The sequence below is a fragment of the Callithrix jacchus genome, chromosome 12 (assembly GCF_049354715.1).
Source record: "Callithrix jacchus isolate 240 chromosome 12, calJac240_pri, whole genome shotgun sequence".
Classification (NCBI taxonomy): domain Eukaryota; kingdom Metazoa; phylum Chordata; class Mammalia; order Primates; family Cebidae; genus Callithrix; species Callithrix jacchus.
The window spans coordinates 89047399-89065807 of record NC_133513.1 but is presented as its reverse complement, the minus strand read 5'-3'; the positions used below and the strand labels follow the sequence as shown (position 1 = coordinate 89065807).

The 18409-nt window shown below is 43.8% G+C and overlaps 2 protein-coding genes across 5 annotated transcripts in view; one reads left to right on the top strand and one right to left on the bottom strand.

The window, feature by feature from the left end:
* Nucleotides 1-18409, top strand: part of BLNK (B cell linker) — a 76231-nt gene that overhangs the window by 41752 nt on the left and 16070 nt on the right. For all 4 annotated transcript variants that reach the window (XM_035268610.3, XM_035268609.3, XM_078346165.1 and 1 more), the window contains 6 exons: nucleotides 1695-1858; nucleotides 8184-8265; nucleotides 9485-9556; nucleotides 14905-14974; nucleotides 16850-16874; nucleotides 17674-17716. In XM_035268610.3, coding sequence (XP_035124501.3) covers nucleotides 1695-1858; nucleotides 8184-8265; nucleotides 9485-9556; nucleotides 14905-14974; nucleotides 16850-16874; nucleotides 17674-17716 — 456 coding nt within the window. The remainder of the gene's footprint in view (nucleotides 1-1694; nucleotides 1859-8183; nucleotides 8266-9484; nucleotides 9557-14904; nucleotides 14975-16849; nucleotides 16875-17673; nucleotides 17717-18409) is intronic.
* ZNF518A (zinc finger protein 518A) overlaps nucleotides 11792-18409 on the bottom strand; it is a 118704-nt gene continuing 112086 nt past the window's right edge. The window contains exon 8 of the transcript XR_013525024.1: nucleotides 11792-13941. The gene's annotated coding sequence lies outside the window, so the exon portion shown is untranslated. The remainder of the gene's footprint in view (nucleotides 13942-18409) is intronic.

Sequence of the window (18409 nt, the reverse complement as noted above, 5' to 3'; positions counted from 1 at the left end):
ACTCAGAGATTTTATTACCACCAGGCCTGCTTTACAAGAGCTTCTGAAAGAGGCATTACACACAGAAAGAAACAACCAGTATTAGCCTTACTAAAAATATAACAATAAGTAAAGAGCACCAACATAAAGAAAAATTTTCATCAACGAATGGATCAAACAGCCAGTTAACATCAAATGACAGTAATCCTAAATTTAAATCGACTAAATCCCCCAATCAAAGGACACAGCCAAAACCCAACGGCATGTTACATCAGACCTGTTTCACATGCAAGGATACACAAAGACTCAAAGCAAAGGAATGGAGAAAGATTTACCAAACAAATGGAGAGCAAAAATAAATAAATAAATAAATAAAAAGCAGGAGTTGCAATTCTCGTAGCGGATAAAATAGATTTTAAAGCAACAAAGATATAGTGGTAAAAGGATCAATGCAACAACAAGAGCTAACGATCCTAACACCCAGATACATAGAGACTAAGATTCAATGAGACAGAAAATTAATAAGGATATCAAGGACTCAAACTCAGATCCGGAACAAATAAACTTAATAAATATTTATAGAGCTCTCCACTTCAAATACATAAAATATACATTCTTGTCAATACCACATCACACCTACTCATAGGTTTAAATGAAACATTGATTGGCCATTATTAATACCCATTATTTTTCAGAATAAAGCAATATTTCCGTTCACCCTCCCTCCCTCTCTTCCTCTTTCTTTCTCTCCTTTACTCATTTTTTTTTCTTTCCTTCTCTCAAAAAAAGAAATCAACTTGTAAACCTCTAGATCCAGGTCGGCAATGTCTCTCTCAATGCTTGAATTCCTTCCTTCCCTTCCCTTCCCTTCCCTCCCTCCCTCCCTCCCTCCCCGCCTTCCTCCCTTCCTTCCTTCATCCCTTCCTTCCTTCCTCCCTTCCTCCTTCCCTCCCTTCCTGCCTTCCTCCCCTCCTCTTTCCCTCCCCCCCAAAAAATAAATAAAATAAATAAAGAAAAATAAAAATGAAAAATGTGAGTCCTGGAGAGGTTGAATAATCAGCCCCAAAGAGCATAGCTAGTGAGTGGCAGAGGAGGGGACAGAACCCAGATCCAGTTGGCCTCAGAGCCTGAACTCCTTTTCTGGTACCTGCTGAGAAGGACAGTCCTGGACTAAAGGAATCCCACAGATTCCTTGTGAATGGAGTGAAATCACTGAGGGGAGGAGCATGGAGATGGACCTACATGAGTAATCACCACCTGGGTACACTTTAGCATATCCTGGGGAACTTTTCCAACCCGTAATGCCAGGCTCCTCCCGAGGAGTTTAAATATTGCAGGTTAAGCCCATGCCTTGGCGTCTTTAAAAGCCAGGAGCACCCCACCCCTGCCCCATGGCCTCCAGCGCTGCTTCCATCCCCTCTGTGGGGCCAAGTGTTGGGCTATTGGCTCTCCTGAACCTCTGGATTTCCTTCACTGCCCTGGAAGGATGTTTTTGATGAGGATATTCTTCCAGTTTTTGTCATTTAAGTCAATGGGCAGTTGAAATTTTTGGCCTGACATTTCACTTTACTCTTTTAAGGAATGCCCCGTGGGTCATATGTGGCTACGTAGACAGACACCCATGCTTTTACAGTTTCTAGATCTCAATGGCTTCCACCCAGGAAATGACCCAGAACCTCTTTTATGTTATTTTTTGTTTGTTTGTTCCTTTCAAGACAACCGATCAAGCCAGAGGCATTCCCCACCCTTCAGCAAGACACTTCCCAGTAAGCCCAGCTGGCCTTCGGAGAAAGCAAGGCTCACCTCCACCCTGCCGGCCCTGACTACTCTGCAGAAACCTCAAGTCCCAGCCAAACCCAAAGGCCTCCTTGAGGATGAGGTAAAGTAAATCTGTCCCAAGGCTTCCCAGGACACAGGGCAGTCGGGGGGTAGGGGGGAGCAGCCAGGACTAGCTGTCCTCCTTTACAACCTGCTCTTGACTGCCCCCTCTAACTCTCCACTATGATACCAAAGGAACTTGGTTTTCTCTAAAATGGCTTATTGTAAGCATGTCAGTTTACCAGAGCTGTATGATAAAATGTCAGTGCCGAGTCTCATATTATCCCCTCCTTCTTTCCTGTGGCTTCCTGTGAATCTCTTCTTTCCTACATAAGATGTTCTTCCCCTCTCTTTATTCTCCTTTGCTTCTCTGTCCTGTTGTTACCGACAGCAAATCTGTACAGGGCTGCAGCAACCTCAACTTTTGCCTCCTCAGAAGAAAGAATTTAACTGAGGGGCATAAGGTAGAAGGAGAAACTGAGGCAAGTTTCAGCGAAGGAATGAAAAGAAGTCAAGTACACTTAGAAGAGGGCCAAGCAGACGACTGGAGAGACTGAGTGCACTGTTTGACCTTTGACTCGGGGTTTTATATGTGGCCATACTTCTGGGGTCTTGCGTCCCTTCTCCCCTGATTCTTCCTTGGGGTGTGCTGTCTGCTTGTGAGTCTGGGAGGTGAGCATGCACAGTGTTTACCAGAGCTGTACCCACGCTCCCTTGAGGCATTCTTGCCTTACCAGCCGAACGTTTGTAGAAGGTCAAATACCAGTTAAACGCTGACATTTTGCCTCTTAATGCACATGCTTGACCACACTTGCCCAACTTTTGAGATCGTTTCAGGAAACAGCTCATCACCAGTTTCAGGTGTTTTATATCTATTAGGAGACTGCCTTTTCCTGGTGCAGGCTATGACCAATTATTATTTTAGAGAAACAGTTAACAACCACCTGACTATCACCTGATGGTTGCCTGACAGTCCTGGAGCAGGAGAGCCCTCTCCTGCCCTGGTCATGGCTGGCTAGCTGTTATACCCACTGTAACCCTGTCTCCACCTTGCTTACCATACTCTGGATTCTTTACAAAAACCACTTTTCTAGTTTCTTCTGAAAACTGAAGATCTGGCAACTCCAGGCCAGCTGTGGCCTCAAAGCAGCTAGGCCCCAGGGCACCCCGCCCCTCTCAGCTGTGAGTCCCTTGTCCCTGTTTTGATTTGTCATAGTTTCCACAGCATACAGTACATATACACACCCTCACCCTGCACACACTTCTCCCATTACCTACCTGTCTGAGAGGTGATGTTGTCTTTTCAAGGGTGGGAATAGAGTGGCAAGAAGAAGCAGAGCAGGGGAGGGGACAGGTGGGGGAGACCAGCTGTTAGGGTCTCACTGTAAATTCTTTCAACATTTGGCAAATCCATATGAAGACACAAATTCAGATATAGAATGCAAATGAATACTGCAGATTATGCAAGCCTCTTCATTTCTGTAAATAACTGAGAATGGACCCCAGGGAGGCAAGGCAGAGTTTTGCTAATAGCAGCCTTGTGGAGGTGGCTCAGGCAAGTCCGCATCACTGGGAAAAAGAGAAAGATGAAAGTGGGGGTGTTCTGGAATGGGCAGATGGAGAGCCGATATAAGAAAGGTGTGAAAACAAACAAACAAACAGAGGCCAACATTAAGATGTGGCTGAATCATTAGCTGGGAAAAGAAGAAGTACAAGCATAAATAAAAATGTTTAACCCTGCTCTACAGGTTATAGGCAAAATATAGAGATACAGGCCAAACAGAGAGCTGGAGGCGGGGCAAAGACACTTGTGGGGAAGGAGCATCTGTGCTATAATGAGAGTGACTAACACTTGGTGAATGCTGTATATCCACTGGTGTTCTGATTCATTATCTCATCAAATCCTCACATCAATTCTCTGAAGTCTGTCATCACCCCCACTTTACAGATGGGGAAACAAAGGTGCAAAGGGGCTAAACAAACTTGTCCAAGGTCACAGAGGGAATATACTTGGCTTAGAGGGTATTGTTGTTAGAATTCAATAAAATAATGTATGTAAATCTTTTAAATGTTCGTATGAGTGGTTATGAGGATGCAGCTCATATGGGAGTTTAATAGCTAATCAAACGGACTCCTGCTAAGTAATAGGATATGGGGCAAAGGGAAAGTGAAAATAAGATAAATTCATGCCATCCCTATTTGTTAAATCTGTAGTCCTAAGGGGAGGCAAACATGTAAACACTATGACAAGTGTCTTATTAATACTGAAACATCTGAACAGTGGAGTTGATCAAAGATGATTTTTAATTTTCAATCATGTCACTGTAATAATTGAAGAAGGATTTCTTGTACCTGTAGGTCATGATAGTAGAATAATCTACCTGGCTTCAAAAGACTGATCACTGATTCACTAAAGTCAAGTTTTTTTGTTTTGTTCATGAAATAATGGGGTTGATATTAAAATATTGCAACAGTGTCAACGTGGTGTTATTAGGATATAAAATGTGTTGGTTCCTGGTCATTTACTTAGTTCAGCAATGATAACTTTAAAGCATTGAACTGCAATGCCGGAAATATACATTGTACATTCCTTCTCCTAAAACCCTCTAAGATGAGAGAGTTGGGCAGTCACTACAAACAGAATTTGTTGAGATTGAATCAAGTCTGTTTTCCATCATTCTTCTTTTGGAATACAAATGTATCCATTCTAGAAACGTCGTTGAAGCGGCATCATGGTCTGGGGTAAATACCCAGGGTTCATCGTCTCGCACCAAGAACATTAATGACACGGACACGTGTGGGTGGGTTAAGGAGCAGAAAGTTTAACAAACAGAAGAGAGAGGAGAGCATCTCTCTCTTGCAAGACAGTGGCATCTGAAAGGGAAAACTGGGCCTGCAGTGTACCGTAACGGGTTTTATAGGCAGGCTTCAGGAGGCGATGTCTGATTCACATAAGGCCCACAGATTGGTTTGATCAGGTGTGACATTTACAGGGTGGGGAAGAGGCTGGTGGCTCTACCCTAATCTTAATATGCAAATGGGTTTTCTACTTGGCCAGTGTCATCTTGTCTGCTCCTTACTGTACACGTAGCTGGCAAAAAGAAGGGATGACAGCCACCATTTTGATCATGCCTAGTACAGGTAGTATTTTCCTATTGGCACAACCGCCGGCACTCACCCACACAAGCTTCCAGCTTGCTTGCCTATCTGCAGCTTGATTTTACAGGCTGCTCTTGGTTAGAAAAGAAAACGATTTTGGAGCTGCTTTTTATTAACAGGAAAGCCTTACCAAGGACAGCTTGCCTTCACTATCTGCATAAGTAATGTTTTCTTAACTCCTGTATCATCATCACTCTAAACAGGTCAGATCCTGAACACTGCAGATAAAAACATTTTCTGTAATCAAGCACTAGAACAAAAAAGGACAAAACTGGGAATACAGAGGAAAGAATAAATTTTGAAGTGGTTAAGTAGGACTGAGTTAGGGCCTGGAGTTTTCAACTTCCCTATATCCATTCAGACAACATTGCTGAGTGTCAATACCAACATTCTGTGTTCAGATATAGAATACTTAAGGATTTTGTTGACTACAGGGTTTCAGAGGATGGGCATGCCTCCTGGGGGTTCAGCCTCTCCTTTTATTGGAACTAACTACTAGAAGAGAAGTTGGGTTCTAATAAACCATGTCACTCTGGCTACTAACGAATCCAAAAAGGTGGACTCATGGAACCAAAAGGGTCCTGTGGGGATACCGCAGCCACTCAACATCCCATTATTCAAGGCTCTAAGTCAGCGTACCCAAGTCTTCGCTATTGGATTAGTCCATTTCAATTCAATTCAGTGAGGTATTTGACTGCTCAGGCACTGGAAACACAAATACAGAGAAGGAAGAGGCCCTGTCCTTCAGGAGTTCATAGTCTGACACCGTGGGGCCAGAGACGAAGCAGAGACTAGGACCAGGTTCCCTGTGCCACAGAGGAGCAAGTGCCCACCTTTGAATGGCAGAATCCAGGAGAACTTCCGATGATTCAGCAATTAACTCCCCCACAGGTCATATATCTAGAAAACAGCCAAGCACAGATTTCCTCCCAGGTCTGTCTGATCCCAAAGCCTCATCTCCTTCAGCCAGATCATATCTAAATATGACTACAGATTGAGATGTGGGAGTAGAATTGCCTGGTGCCTTTTGGCCAGGTGAGAGGTAAAGAAAAAGATGAGAAATAGCAATTAAATGAAAAGAGGGTAGATAAGACAGAAAGAGGAGGGGGAGGATGGAAGGTACTAGAATGTCGTACATAAAAGTATGGGTGCTAAATTCTTGAACTGCTTGAGTTCAAATCCTGGATCTACCACTTTTTTTTTTTTTTTTTTTTTTTTTTTTTGAGACAAGGTCTCTCATTCTGTTCCCAAGGCTACAGTGCAGTAATGAGATCATGACTCACTGCAGCCTCAGCTTCCTGGGCTCAAGCAACCTTCCCACCTCAGCCTCTGGAGTAGCTGGGACTATAGGCACACACTACTATGTTTGGCTAATTTTTCTATATTTTTTGTAAAGACAGAGTTTCACCATGTTTCCCAGGCTGGTTTTGAACTCCAGGACTCTAGCTATCAACCTGCCTCAGCCTCCCAAAGTGCTGGGATTACAGGCACGAGCCACTGTGCCTGTCTGGGTCTACCACTTTTAAACTTGAAAACTTGAGCAAACTACTTAATATTTCTGTGCCTCAGTTTCTTCATCTTGAAGTGGACCTCACTTGTTGTGTTGCTAGAAGGATTAAATGAGAAAACACACGTAAAGCACATAGAAGAGCACCTGGTAATAAATTTTTGTTCTTGTTTCTCCCAGTTCCCTACTTGGCTGCCCACCAGGGCAGTTGGTAAAAACCACTTCTGAGATCTGGTTACCTCATTTGTGTCTTGTCAATATAAAATCCCTCCTTCCCTACATTTATGGTCATTAAATTATTGGCAAAAGTGTTAAGACAATTCGATGGAGAAAGAATGTTTTTTAAACAAATGATGCTAGGTAAATGGTGCTAGATTTATCCACAGGCAAAAGAATGAAAATGGATTTTTAATCTCACACCATAAACAAAAATTAACTGAAAACATATCATAGAACTAACTGTAAGAGCTAAGACTATAAAACTCTTAGAGGAAAACACAGGTATGAGTCTTTATAGCTTTGGGTTAGGCAATGGTTTCTTAGATATGACACTAAAAGTACTTTCAGATGTGACACCCAAAAGTGCTTTTGGTACTTTTATACCAAAAGTACAGACAATAAAAGAAGAACTAGATAAATCAGACTTCAAAATTTAAACATTTTGTGCCACCAATGATACCAATAAGAAAGTTAAAAAGCAACCTACAGAATGCAAGAAAAGTTTTGCAAATTGTAAATCGGATGAAGAACTTATAACTAGAATATGTAAATAACTCACAACTCAATAAAAAGATAAATAACCCAATTAAAAATGGGCAAAGATGTGAACAGACATTTCTCCAAAGAATATACAAAAATCGACAATAAGTATATAAAAAGATACTCAACATCATTAGTCATTGGGGAAATGCAAATCAAAAGTATAATGAGATACCATTTTGCTCACACAAGGATGGCTGTAATGAAAAGGTTGGTAACAAGTGTCAGTGAGGATATGGAGAAACTGGAGCCTTCATACATTTCTGGCATGAAGGAAAAATGGTGCAGCCACTTTGGAAAACACTTTGGCAGTTTCTCCAAGTGTTAAATGCAGAGCTACCATATGACTCAACAATTTTCACTTCTAGGATATTCCCAAGAGAAATGCACGTCTACACAAAAACTTGTACGTGAATGGTCATGCAGTCTTATTCATTACAGCCAAAAAGTGGAAAAAACTCAAATGCCCATCAGCTGATGAATGGATAGACAAATGTGTCATACTCATAAAATAGAATATTATTTGGCTATAAAAAAGACTGGAGTTGTGATACATACTGTACCACAGGAAAACCTTGAAAACATTAAACTAAGTGAAAGAAGCCTCAAAAGACTACAGATTGTGTCATTCCATGGATATGCAATGTCCAGAATGGGCAAAATCTATAGAGAAAGAAAGTAGATTTGTGGTTGACTAGGTCAAGGGAGTGGCGGATGGGGAGTGACTAATGGGTGCAAGGTTTCTTTTTGGGGTGATAAAAATGTCTGAAAATTAGATTGTGGTGATGGTGGCATACTTCTGTGAATACACTAAAAGTCACCAAATTGTACAATTTACATAGTAGAATGTTATGGTACGTGAATTGCATCTCAATAATGCTTTTTTGAAAAATCACTCCCTCCCATACAGTCAACTATGTATGTACAGCATTCTCCTCATTCAGTTTTATATTTCTCTTAGGCTGATTATGTGGTCCCCGTGGAAGATAATGATGAAAACTATATTCATCCCACAGAAAGCAGCTCACCTCCACCTGAAAAAGGTAAGAGTTTGTCGTTTTAAGCACCTGAAAATTTTTAGTAGTTGATCGGGATGTCCAAGAGTATTTGGTAGTAAGCACTTAGAGGCTCAGAAATCTTAGGGCCTTTCTCCCCTGGGGCACAATATGTGCTTCTTTGCCTGGGTAGGCAGAGAGCATCAGTGACAATCCATTTCTGTGTTTCATAGCCCTTCCCTGCCTTCCCCTTCCTCTTCCATGATTTAATCCTCCCATCCCAAGTTATAAAAGCACCTGCCTGGCTCTCTTCAGCTGCCCTCGCTTCAAATGGATTTCTCATAAAACCTAACACAATGTCGCAAGCCACCACGTTGGCCTTGTAAACACTGCACCAGGAAAGGTTTCTGCAGAGGAGTGAACAAGAAAGAGTGAAATATGCCGAGTCCTGGTTCTTTAAATTTAGCAATATGTTATGCCTACGAGAAACATTTCATCTGTAAACGCTTCGCAGCACAACAAATGCTGTGACAAATGAATCACCTTAAAAAGCCAGTGCTACGTAAGATTAGGCATGGAAACGGGTATGTTTACTGTGGATATAGTCACTATGGAGAATAGGATCCAGTACGAGTGATACTTCTTCAGGTGACATTACTCTTCTAGTACTCCCAGCTCCGTGGTAGCCATATTCAGTTTTAGGCTGCCGTCATGTAGCAACCTCCCCCGTACTCCACACCTACCACCAACAGCTTCAAGACCCACCTGAATTCCCAAGCCATTCATTACCACAAAACAACAAATACACATTCCCTCCTTCCCAACCCCTCTTAAAAATAAATAAGTAAAATCCAAAAGCAATGGTGTATTGCATGTGGTAGGGGTGGTGGGGCTGTCAACTGGGCCTCTCGAGTAAGGGGTTTGATACACTCTTGATGAGAAACAAAAACAATAAAACTCTTTTATCTCCTGACCTCCCATTTGGCAAATAAAATTTCAAGTCATTATTCACTTTAACATGATCCCTACCATCAAGTAATCAAATAATAATATATCAAATTATAAATCTATCACTGATATTTCCATTCTAAAGATATTTCTTCTGAGAAGGCTTCTTTTATTGGTTTGCGTGTCTAACAAGTGTGTCTCTCATTCTTTGCAAATTCTCTGGGCTGATCATCATTTTCCCTGAGTGTGAATTTCCCTAAGTGGCATGTGTTTGTAATGGTTATACATATATATATATATATATATTTGTGTGTTTAAGCTCCCGTGGTGAATAGAACAACCAAGCCAAATAACTCCTCAATGCCGGCCTCTCCCCTGGGAACAGCTTCAGGTAAAGTATATGTGTGATTTGGTTTGGTTTTATGTCTATTCCAAATAAGAAAAACGACTTAGATCAACTATGAAAAAATAATCACTTGTATTTCCAAATGTTTTCATCATGGGAACAGAAGACCAGTCCTCATTCTCATGCACTGTCTGGTGGCACGTGTGTGGAAGGGACCATTTCCCAGGCCCTTTGGCATCTGCTAGACAAGTTCTGGTTTTCCTCTACCTTCCTGCACACATTACTGGCTTCTCTGTCTCCCCTCCCCTGACTGAGAGGGTCCCAGAGTTTAGCCCTCAGCCGTCAACCCTCAGTTCTTTCAGAACTTCATGATGGTTACAAGCTTGGTTTTGAGCCAGACAGACCTGGGTTGGAACTCCGGCGTGCCCCATTACCAGCTGTGCCACCCCGGGCTTGTGCTTTGCCTCTTCAAGCATCAGATTTTCTTGTCTGTAAATGGAGCTCATAGCCCCTACTCTGTGACAGAAGAATTCAACAAATGTGAATGCAAAACTCTTAATGAGTGCCTGGCACAGAGGAGTGCTGAGGAGAGAGAACGGTTTTTCATTTCTGTAGATTTTTCACACTGATTATTTGGCCTCACGTCTCAAGTCCACACTGGTAACTCCCTGGCATCCGACCCTGACCTGACTTCCCTTCCTAACACCTTGGCACTCCCATGCAGGACTCTAAACTTGCTCCTCCCTCCCCTGCAGGCACCCCTGTTTCTCAATCCATACAGCCTCCAGGCTACATGCTCCACATCCTGCCTTTGTTCTCCTGAATTTGCTGTTCTATTTTAGCTGTGACCACCCTAGTTCGGCCTTTCTTCACTCTGCCAGCTCGCACCGTCTCCTCTGTAGCAGTCCACCAGCCACATCCCTGCCTCTCGGCTCTCTCCTCAGTGACAAGGGCTGAGCCACTGAACTCCTCCAGATGTTACCAGTTTCATCTCACCACAAAGCTAGTTTTTGCCATGTCACCCCTACCCCCAAGCCACGAATGTCCAGTGGTCCCTGGTTGCTCCTATAGGTTTTGGCAACCCCCAACGCTGAGCCCAAGATACTGAGGGGTGCCCATGATCCCCATTCACAGCACAGAGAGGTATAGGAGCTGCCTCTCCAGCATTCTCACAGGCATTTTTCTCCCTGTCTCCCTTTGCCCCTGTCCCCTATGCACACATATGTGGGTGCGCACACACACACACACACGTACACACACACACGTTCATACACACACACTGTCTTCTCTCACAGAGCTGAACACAAGTCACTGAGAGGCTGAACTCTGCTTCCAGAGACAAGCTCCTTGATAGAAAATGAAAGAAGAGTAGAGTATTTTAGAAGTCTTTTCCTGCACTAATTTCTTGTGAAATTATTCACTTTCTTCACAAGTTCTTGTCTTACTTACCCTCTCCCTTAGAACCCACAAGTGCTTTGTATGTGGGGAGTGGAGCTCAGAGCCAACTTAGCCAGCTCATCTTACCCTCCGGAGAGACAAAGACAAACATGCCAATCTAAAACATCGTGACCAGGTTGCTTAGGTCCCAGCTGAAACGGAGACTCCTAACTCCTGATAACTCAGGACAAGGCTGTTGTTACTGGAACAGAAAACTTTTAACAAATAAATAAATGAAGACCTCAACCCTCCTTTAGAAAAATAGATTACTAATATCTGGTGTTTGCATCTTACAAAGCTCTGCTTGCCTTACAAGGACCTCCTCATCCTAAAACACACCCAATACTCCAATCAGCCTGTATTTCATGGGTTCTGTTTTTTGGTCTTTGTGTTGTCACTTTTATGACACCAAATCCTACCCATCCTTCAAGACCCGGCTTGAGGCCTCCACCTCCAGGAAGCCTTCTCTGGTTTCTGTAGCCCTCACAGAGCTTTCTTTTGCGGGAAGTCTCTTCCCCCTTACACTTAACCCATACTTATTCGCTAATTCCTTTGCATCTCAGTCTAATCTTCCTAAGTACATTGCAAGCTCCTTGAAGACCCTGCCTTCAATGTCACTGCTCAGGAGGCTTTACCTGGCCCCACTCTGGGACAGATCCCTGTAGTGCCCTGCACATGCCCTGAGATTTCTGTCTTTCTTTGCTCATAGCTAGGTTTCCAGGGCCTAGTCCAGAATCTGGCTTGGGGGAGGTGCCAAGATCGTGGATAGGTCAGTTGGTTGAGAGGGTGAATGAGTCCACAAACACTGGTTGTATTAAATATTTAAAGAATCACCACGGGGGCTTTAGCCCATTGGATTTATTACTCATCAGTTTGCTATTAACCTAGTATAGCTGTATTTTAATACTAGAGACATGAGATGACGAAAGCAAATCTAAACAAGAAAATAGTGTCCTGGTTATGTGATTTCCACATACAGGTGGGAGCACCTATATGAGAGGGGAATAAGTAAAATAGTTTTGAAGGGACAGTCCTAAACAGGCCGAGTGAGTTTCCGAGTGAGCAAATAGTGGAAACTTCAGAGATGATTTTTACAAAAGAAATGATCAGACTGTGTCTTTGAATAACCATCCATTCCCCTTTAAAGGGGTAGTCAGATAGTCCCCCAGTGGTCATCACAAAAGTGTCCGTCAGGTGCTAGTTGGTGTTTCTGTCAAAGCACCACACCAAGTCAGTTTCCTCTGGTCAGTATTGCTCTTGGTCCTTTGATAGCCAGTAAGGTGCCTGCCATGACACAGTAAATCTGGTGCAGTGACAGCCTCTGCCCTCCCCCTTGTGCTTCATACTAAGAAGCCAGTAGAATGGACTTAGCCCAGACTCCAAAGTCAGAGGTTCAGTTCTTGGCTCTGACACTTCCTAGGTGCCAGAGTTTGAACAAGTGAAGTCATCTCTGTTTCTTAGTTTCTTCCTCTGAAAAAATGGCACCTATGCCTAGGGAGATCATGAGTAGACATCATGAGAATTAAGTGACTCAGTATAGATGAACTGCACCCATAAAATGCTAGTGCCTTCTTATTATTGTTATTATTCAAAAATCCCGTGTTCAACGGGCCTTGATCCATGACCATTCTGGCAGAGATTCTCAGGGAACAATACTGTTTTGTATGTCACTGGTCCACGAAATAGGAGTCATGCTCCATCCTTCCCTAGAACTCTGTCTTCCTGAGGCAAGACCATAGGCTTTCCACCAGTGCTCATGCTATCCTCTGACCACCAGAAGTTATTCACAGGGAGGGAAAGGGAAAGGGAAAGGGAAAGGAAGGTATTGGCAGACTATAGGAGATACGCAAGGAAAGCCAGGTGGAAGGTCTGACAGAGACAACACAGTGAGCCAAAGAGCCCTCGGCATTTCAGAAGAGGGAAAACCCCTGGGATGAAATTCAGCCTTAGACCTTCTTCCTACTTTCTTATTTTTCAGACAAGATTTTGTTCCACTTCCCAGAGATCTTCCATCAGAATCGTATGAGTAGCCAAGGGTACTTTAACAGTGTCAGTCTTAAGTATTCCATTTGATACACCAGCTGCTTAAACACAGTGAGACTCCTACTACGCATTCAGGCGACATTTCCGTTTATTGTTTTCATGTTGTCACAAGAAATGTAAGCATTCTAAATGCAGTCTCTTTTCCAAAATGTTTCAAAAACTCACACCCAGTTCAGGTACAATGGAAGTCAGAGCTGTACTGAATTGGGCATTGCTTCCCAGGGTACTGGCCGCCATTAGAATCCACAGCACCCACTCTTTGCTGTTGCTCCCACCCATGAGGGTTTAGGGAAGGAGTCAGTGGGCTCTGAGTAGAAGCCTGGGGGCCTCTCTCCAGTAACGTACATGGGAACGAACTTCCTGATCTCTATTTCAATACTTTTTGAGGCCTTTTCTTCTTCTTGTTTGTGTTTGGATGAGATGATATGGGAGTGCATGTAACTTCCCTGTTATAAATTCTGAGAGGGCAGAGGCCTATGTCTGCTTCTTCACCTCTTCCTCTGCCCCTAACACGGTGCCTTCGTGTGTTTCACATGTACCAAGTCCTCAATAATCCTTGGTAATGGATCATTACTTCAGTGCGTGCTTATCTGTGTTCCACCTCATAAACTAAGACAGTCAGACTGAGGGCAGCAGGTCCAGCCTGTACGTGCAGAGTATTCCCTATAAGTCCATTAGGAATTGTAGGCCGGGCTCCATGGCTCACGCCTATAATCCCTTTGGGAGGCCAAGGCAGGTGTATCGCTTGAGTCCAGGAGTTCAAGATCAGCCTGAGCAACGTGAAGAAATCCCGTATCAACAAAAAAATTAGCCAGATGTGGTGATATGCACCCGTAGACCCAGCTATTCAGGAGGCTGAGCAGGGAGGATCACTTGAGTCCAGAAGTTAGAAGCCTCTAGTAAGCTGTGATCATCCCACTGCACTCCAGCCTGGGTGACAGAACGAGACCCTGTATCAACAAAAAAAAAAAGAAATTGTGGACTTATACATGTAGTAAGTTCTTAACAAAATACTTACTCAGTTCGGTTGAATTAGTGAAGATCCCCCTTAGTCTCACTGAGCAATGGTGTTCAAGAAGGTGAGCATATTTGGCTGAGGCAGCTAGGGGATGCTGAGGGGGCTGGCTTGGCTCTGATCTCTCCCTGCAGCCCTGCCCACTGTCCCACAGTAAAGATCCATCTGCTCTCTTTCACTTCCTCCCTCCTAATGATTATCTGGCTTCTATCTTCAGGAAGAGGAAGGGAGGCTGGGTGCAGGGACAAGACCCTTCAGGTCCCTCCATGACTTGAGAAGAGGAGATTTGGGCAGCAGCCTGCACTTGTCTCAATTTGTCTATTAAGGAAAATTTGTGGGCAAACCTGAGAAATCAGAGATGAATGAGTAAATATCCTCCAAATGCAAAGTTAGAGGCATTTTCTATATTTAAATGTGCTTATAAAGGAGCAGTGTCTGAGGTCTGTGTCAGGAGTGGCAGGTTGGATCCTCTGTCTCTGGGCTTCTCTGCCATGCACATCTGTGCAGTGTGCACAGATGCAGGTGTGAGCTGTTGGCTCCCTCCTGAAGGACCTCTGTAGGGGTCCTCATTGGGCCCTCAGAAGCAGTGGGCTCAGGACTTGCCCCATGGGGCAGGGGTTGGGAGGATGGGTAAGGAAAAGCTCCTTTAGAAATGATAAGGTGGAGTCCCTAATCCACATCCCAGCTCTGGGCTTATAAACTGACACTTTGTAAATGTGTCATCTCCTTTGCCCACAAGTTTTCCTTAATAGCTTCACTATAACTATCTGTATATGCTTAAGTGAAAGCAACGCAATATGTGTGAATATTTCTGAGCCTGCCAGAAAGGCCAGCCTCACTATGACCATAAGCCCCTGGTTCAGGACTTGGGGACTGAGCAGTGTATATGTTTGTGCAGGTCGAAACAGTGGGGCCTGGGAAACCAAGTCACCTTTACCAGCTGCGCCATCCCCGTTGCCACGGGTAGGGTAAGTACCTGTTGCAGGAAGCAGCTGTTGAGATCTAGGGAGCAGGGATAGTGATACCCCACTGCCCTGTTGACTTCATTAGAAGGTCTCCACCCCATGGCAGGCTGCAACTTGGACCGAGAGTAAGGAACCCTGCTAACATCAAATGAGCCAGGCATGATGTCTCACACCTGTAATCCCAACACTTTGGGAGGTCGAGGCAGGCAGATCACTGAGGCAAGGAGTTCAAACCAGCCTGGCCAATATGGTGAAACCCCATCTCTACTAAAAATACAAAAATTAGCCAGGCATGGTGGTGCACACCTGTAATCCTAGCTACCTGGGAGGCTGAGGCAGGAGGATCACATGAACCTGGGAGGCGGAGGTTACAGTGAGCTGAAATGGCACCACTGCCCTGACCAAGACTCCATCATAAATAAATATATAAATAAATCTAAGAGTATTTCCTCCTGTGAAATTTTAGTTAAATATTGAGTTCATTAACTTATAGTGTTCCACAAGATACCCCAACTTTCAGAAGTTCCAGCACCTGACTCATTTTCAGAGCCTCTAGCAGGATTCTGTAAATAAATGTGTAGACACTTTCCACCACGTGCTGCTCATACCGGGGCGCTCCATCAAAGCCATACCACTGAGGTTCCTCTCTAAAGTGACAATCATTCTTTCTTACCGAATTTAGAAGGGCTTTGTAAACGGTCAGGTGAGGATTCTAACTGTGTTAATATTACAAACATCACCCTGTAAAATTATATTGTTTCAGTATGTTATTTGAAAAGCAAATTTAAATATGTCTGAAGCTGGCCTGCATGGCTCTCATCTTATTTCTGCCTCTGTGTAAACCAAAGAAAGCCTAAATGTCGAAGGTTTATTAACCAAGACTATGCACACGTCTCTCTTAGTTCAGCTGTATCACTTTGGGCAAGTGACTTCATCTCTCTGAGCCTCAGTTTCCTCATCTTAAAATGTCACTTTAAGGTTTAAATAACATGTGAAGAGCTTAGTCCAGTGCCAGGCATTTTACAGGTGCTCAGGAATTGTTAGTGTTCTTCCCCCACACTTTAGCTCTCAGCCAAAAACAAAGTGAGAGAGAGAGAGAGAGACGTAGTGAGGGTTTTTAAATTAAGAAATTTAAAACACAGAAAAGGAGCATAAAATCTTCCCAATGGTAGACTGTAGTCTCTACTGGAATTTGAGTTCACTGACTTACAGTGTTCCACAAGACACCCCAACCTTCAGAGGCTTCAGCACCTGAATCATTTTGAACTAGAACGTTAGTGCAGGTAAGCACCTTCAGGACCACAAATCAGGGGTTTTCACTTGTTTTGGTCTCGGATCTCTCTGAATGAAAGCCTGCACAGAAGACCAGTGGAACATAGTCCCTAGAGGCAGGGAGGAAGCTGGAGTGGGCAAGTGCATGCTGGACCACCCTCTGTCCTGGGCAGTAACCCCCACAGGGAGCTGTTTTGGAAGAGGAGCGCTCCCCAGAAACACTGAAAACACCGATCTGGTCCTCAGTTGACAGGTGAGGAATCTAAAGCTCGGCCTTGCCTCACAGCCAAGAGAAAGAGGCCCAAGGTCACCCACTGAGTAATTAGTAGAACTGGTGCAAGAGTGCAGTTCTGCCAATTCCCTGGCAACTGGTGCCCTACTTTATCCCCAGCTGACCTCTTCCCCATCTGTCAGCAGACTCCGTCTGAGCCTAGGAGGATCATAACTAAATCTCACCTCCATCCCTCTCCACCCTGCAAGGATAGTCTTCTACACACTCGTATTGCTTTCATAACTCCAGCTTACATTTCAGACTAAAATCATGGTAAGTGGCTCCATTTTGTCTTCATTATCTTTTAACAAAGCTCATCTCTTTTTATTCCCCAGGAAAAAACCGACGCCACTGAAGACAGTAAGTTAATTTTGCATTTAAAAAGTGCTTCATCTTTACTGCAGTGTTTATTCTTACCCATTTATTTAAAGTTGAAAATGCTCCCAGCTATGGTGAACATGGCAATCTTAGCAACTGAAGTTGCTGCCCAAGCAGTCCAAGAGAAGCTCTGAATCCTCAGGTCGCCAGGGAGGATGCTGCATAGGGGGAGCTCATCCTCACGTGACCCCAGTAGCTTCACTGAGTATGCGCAGCAGATCAGAGGGGCAGCCAGGCTCCCTGCCCTCTGCACGGGAAGCCCCTGTGTCTACCACCACTGCAGCTAATGGTAGACCATTGCGTATCAAGCACACGTAGGCTCACTAAACTCAGATTCTGGCCAGAGCATGGTGAACCTGGGCCATGACACTTTGTAAGGAAGCCCACTGGGACCTTGTACCTACTGTGAAGCCTGACATCTACTGTCATTTAGCAAACACACAGAAGTGGGTCCATGAGACCAAAGCAGATACCAGATGCCTGCTGCGTAAGGGCTACTGTGTGGCAAACTGCTTGCAGGTCATGGTGTCCATCAACCCTGTTGACAAAGCAAGGTTTCTGCACCGCAGTGACTTTGCTCCTCCATATTTCACTTCCGGCTATTTGTTGCTTAATACAAAGGTTTGGCGAGGGACTGTGCGTTTGTAATTGTTGTTGTGATTGAAAGAATAACAATGCATCAAAGTTCTCCCCAAATATTTATTTAATAATATTGCGCTGATGTTTATTTCCGCATTCTGCTAGGTTGAATATCCTTGCCTTTTTTTTTTCTTTTACATAGATTCCAGTTGCCTCTCAACAGAATGCTTCAAGGGTTTGTGAAGGTAAAATCTATTATTTTGGATGATGAGCACGTTCTTTAAAAGTTATTTTAATTAAGGAGTTGTATATACACATTTATGACATTATTTTTGGGGCAACTGTAAACATGAAACTCAATTTTCTAAACAAAATAGCCTTGCAATGAGCAGCGAATAGCAAAACTAGCTCAGAGCCTTAGCGTCTTTAGAGTAGGCTACAGAATACATGCAAAATCCTGCCTGTTGGCAGACGGTTATGACTTGCCAGGAAATAGTGCTAGGACCTTACATCGATGTGAAAATTAATGTAGAGCCATTCACATGTTTTAGAGCTAATAGCTTAGTTAACACAACAAAAATGTAAAAACTGTTTATTTGAACAAGTTTTTTTACTAAGTTTCTTTTTGGGTTTTTTTGTTTGTTTGTTTTTGCTTTTTGAAACGGAGTATTGCTCCGTCACCCAGGCTGGAGTGCAGTGGCTTAATCTTGGCTCACTGCAACCTCCACCTCCCGGGTTCGAGCAAGTCTCCTGCCTCAGTCTCCTGAGTAGCTGGGATTATAGGTGTGTGCCACCACGCCTGGCTAATTTTTGCATTTTGGTAGATACGGGGTTTAGCCATATTGGCCAGGCTGGTCTCAAACTCCTGACCTCATGATCTGCCCATCTCAGCCTCCCAAAGTGCTGGGATTACAGGTGTGAGCCACCGCACCTGGCTG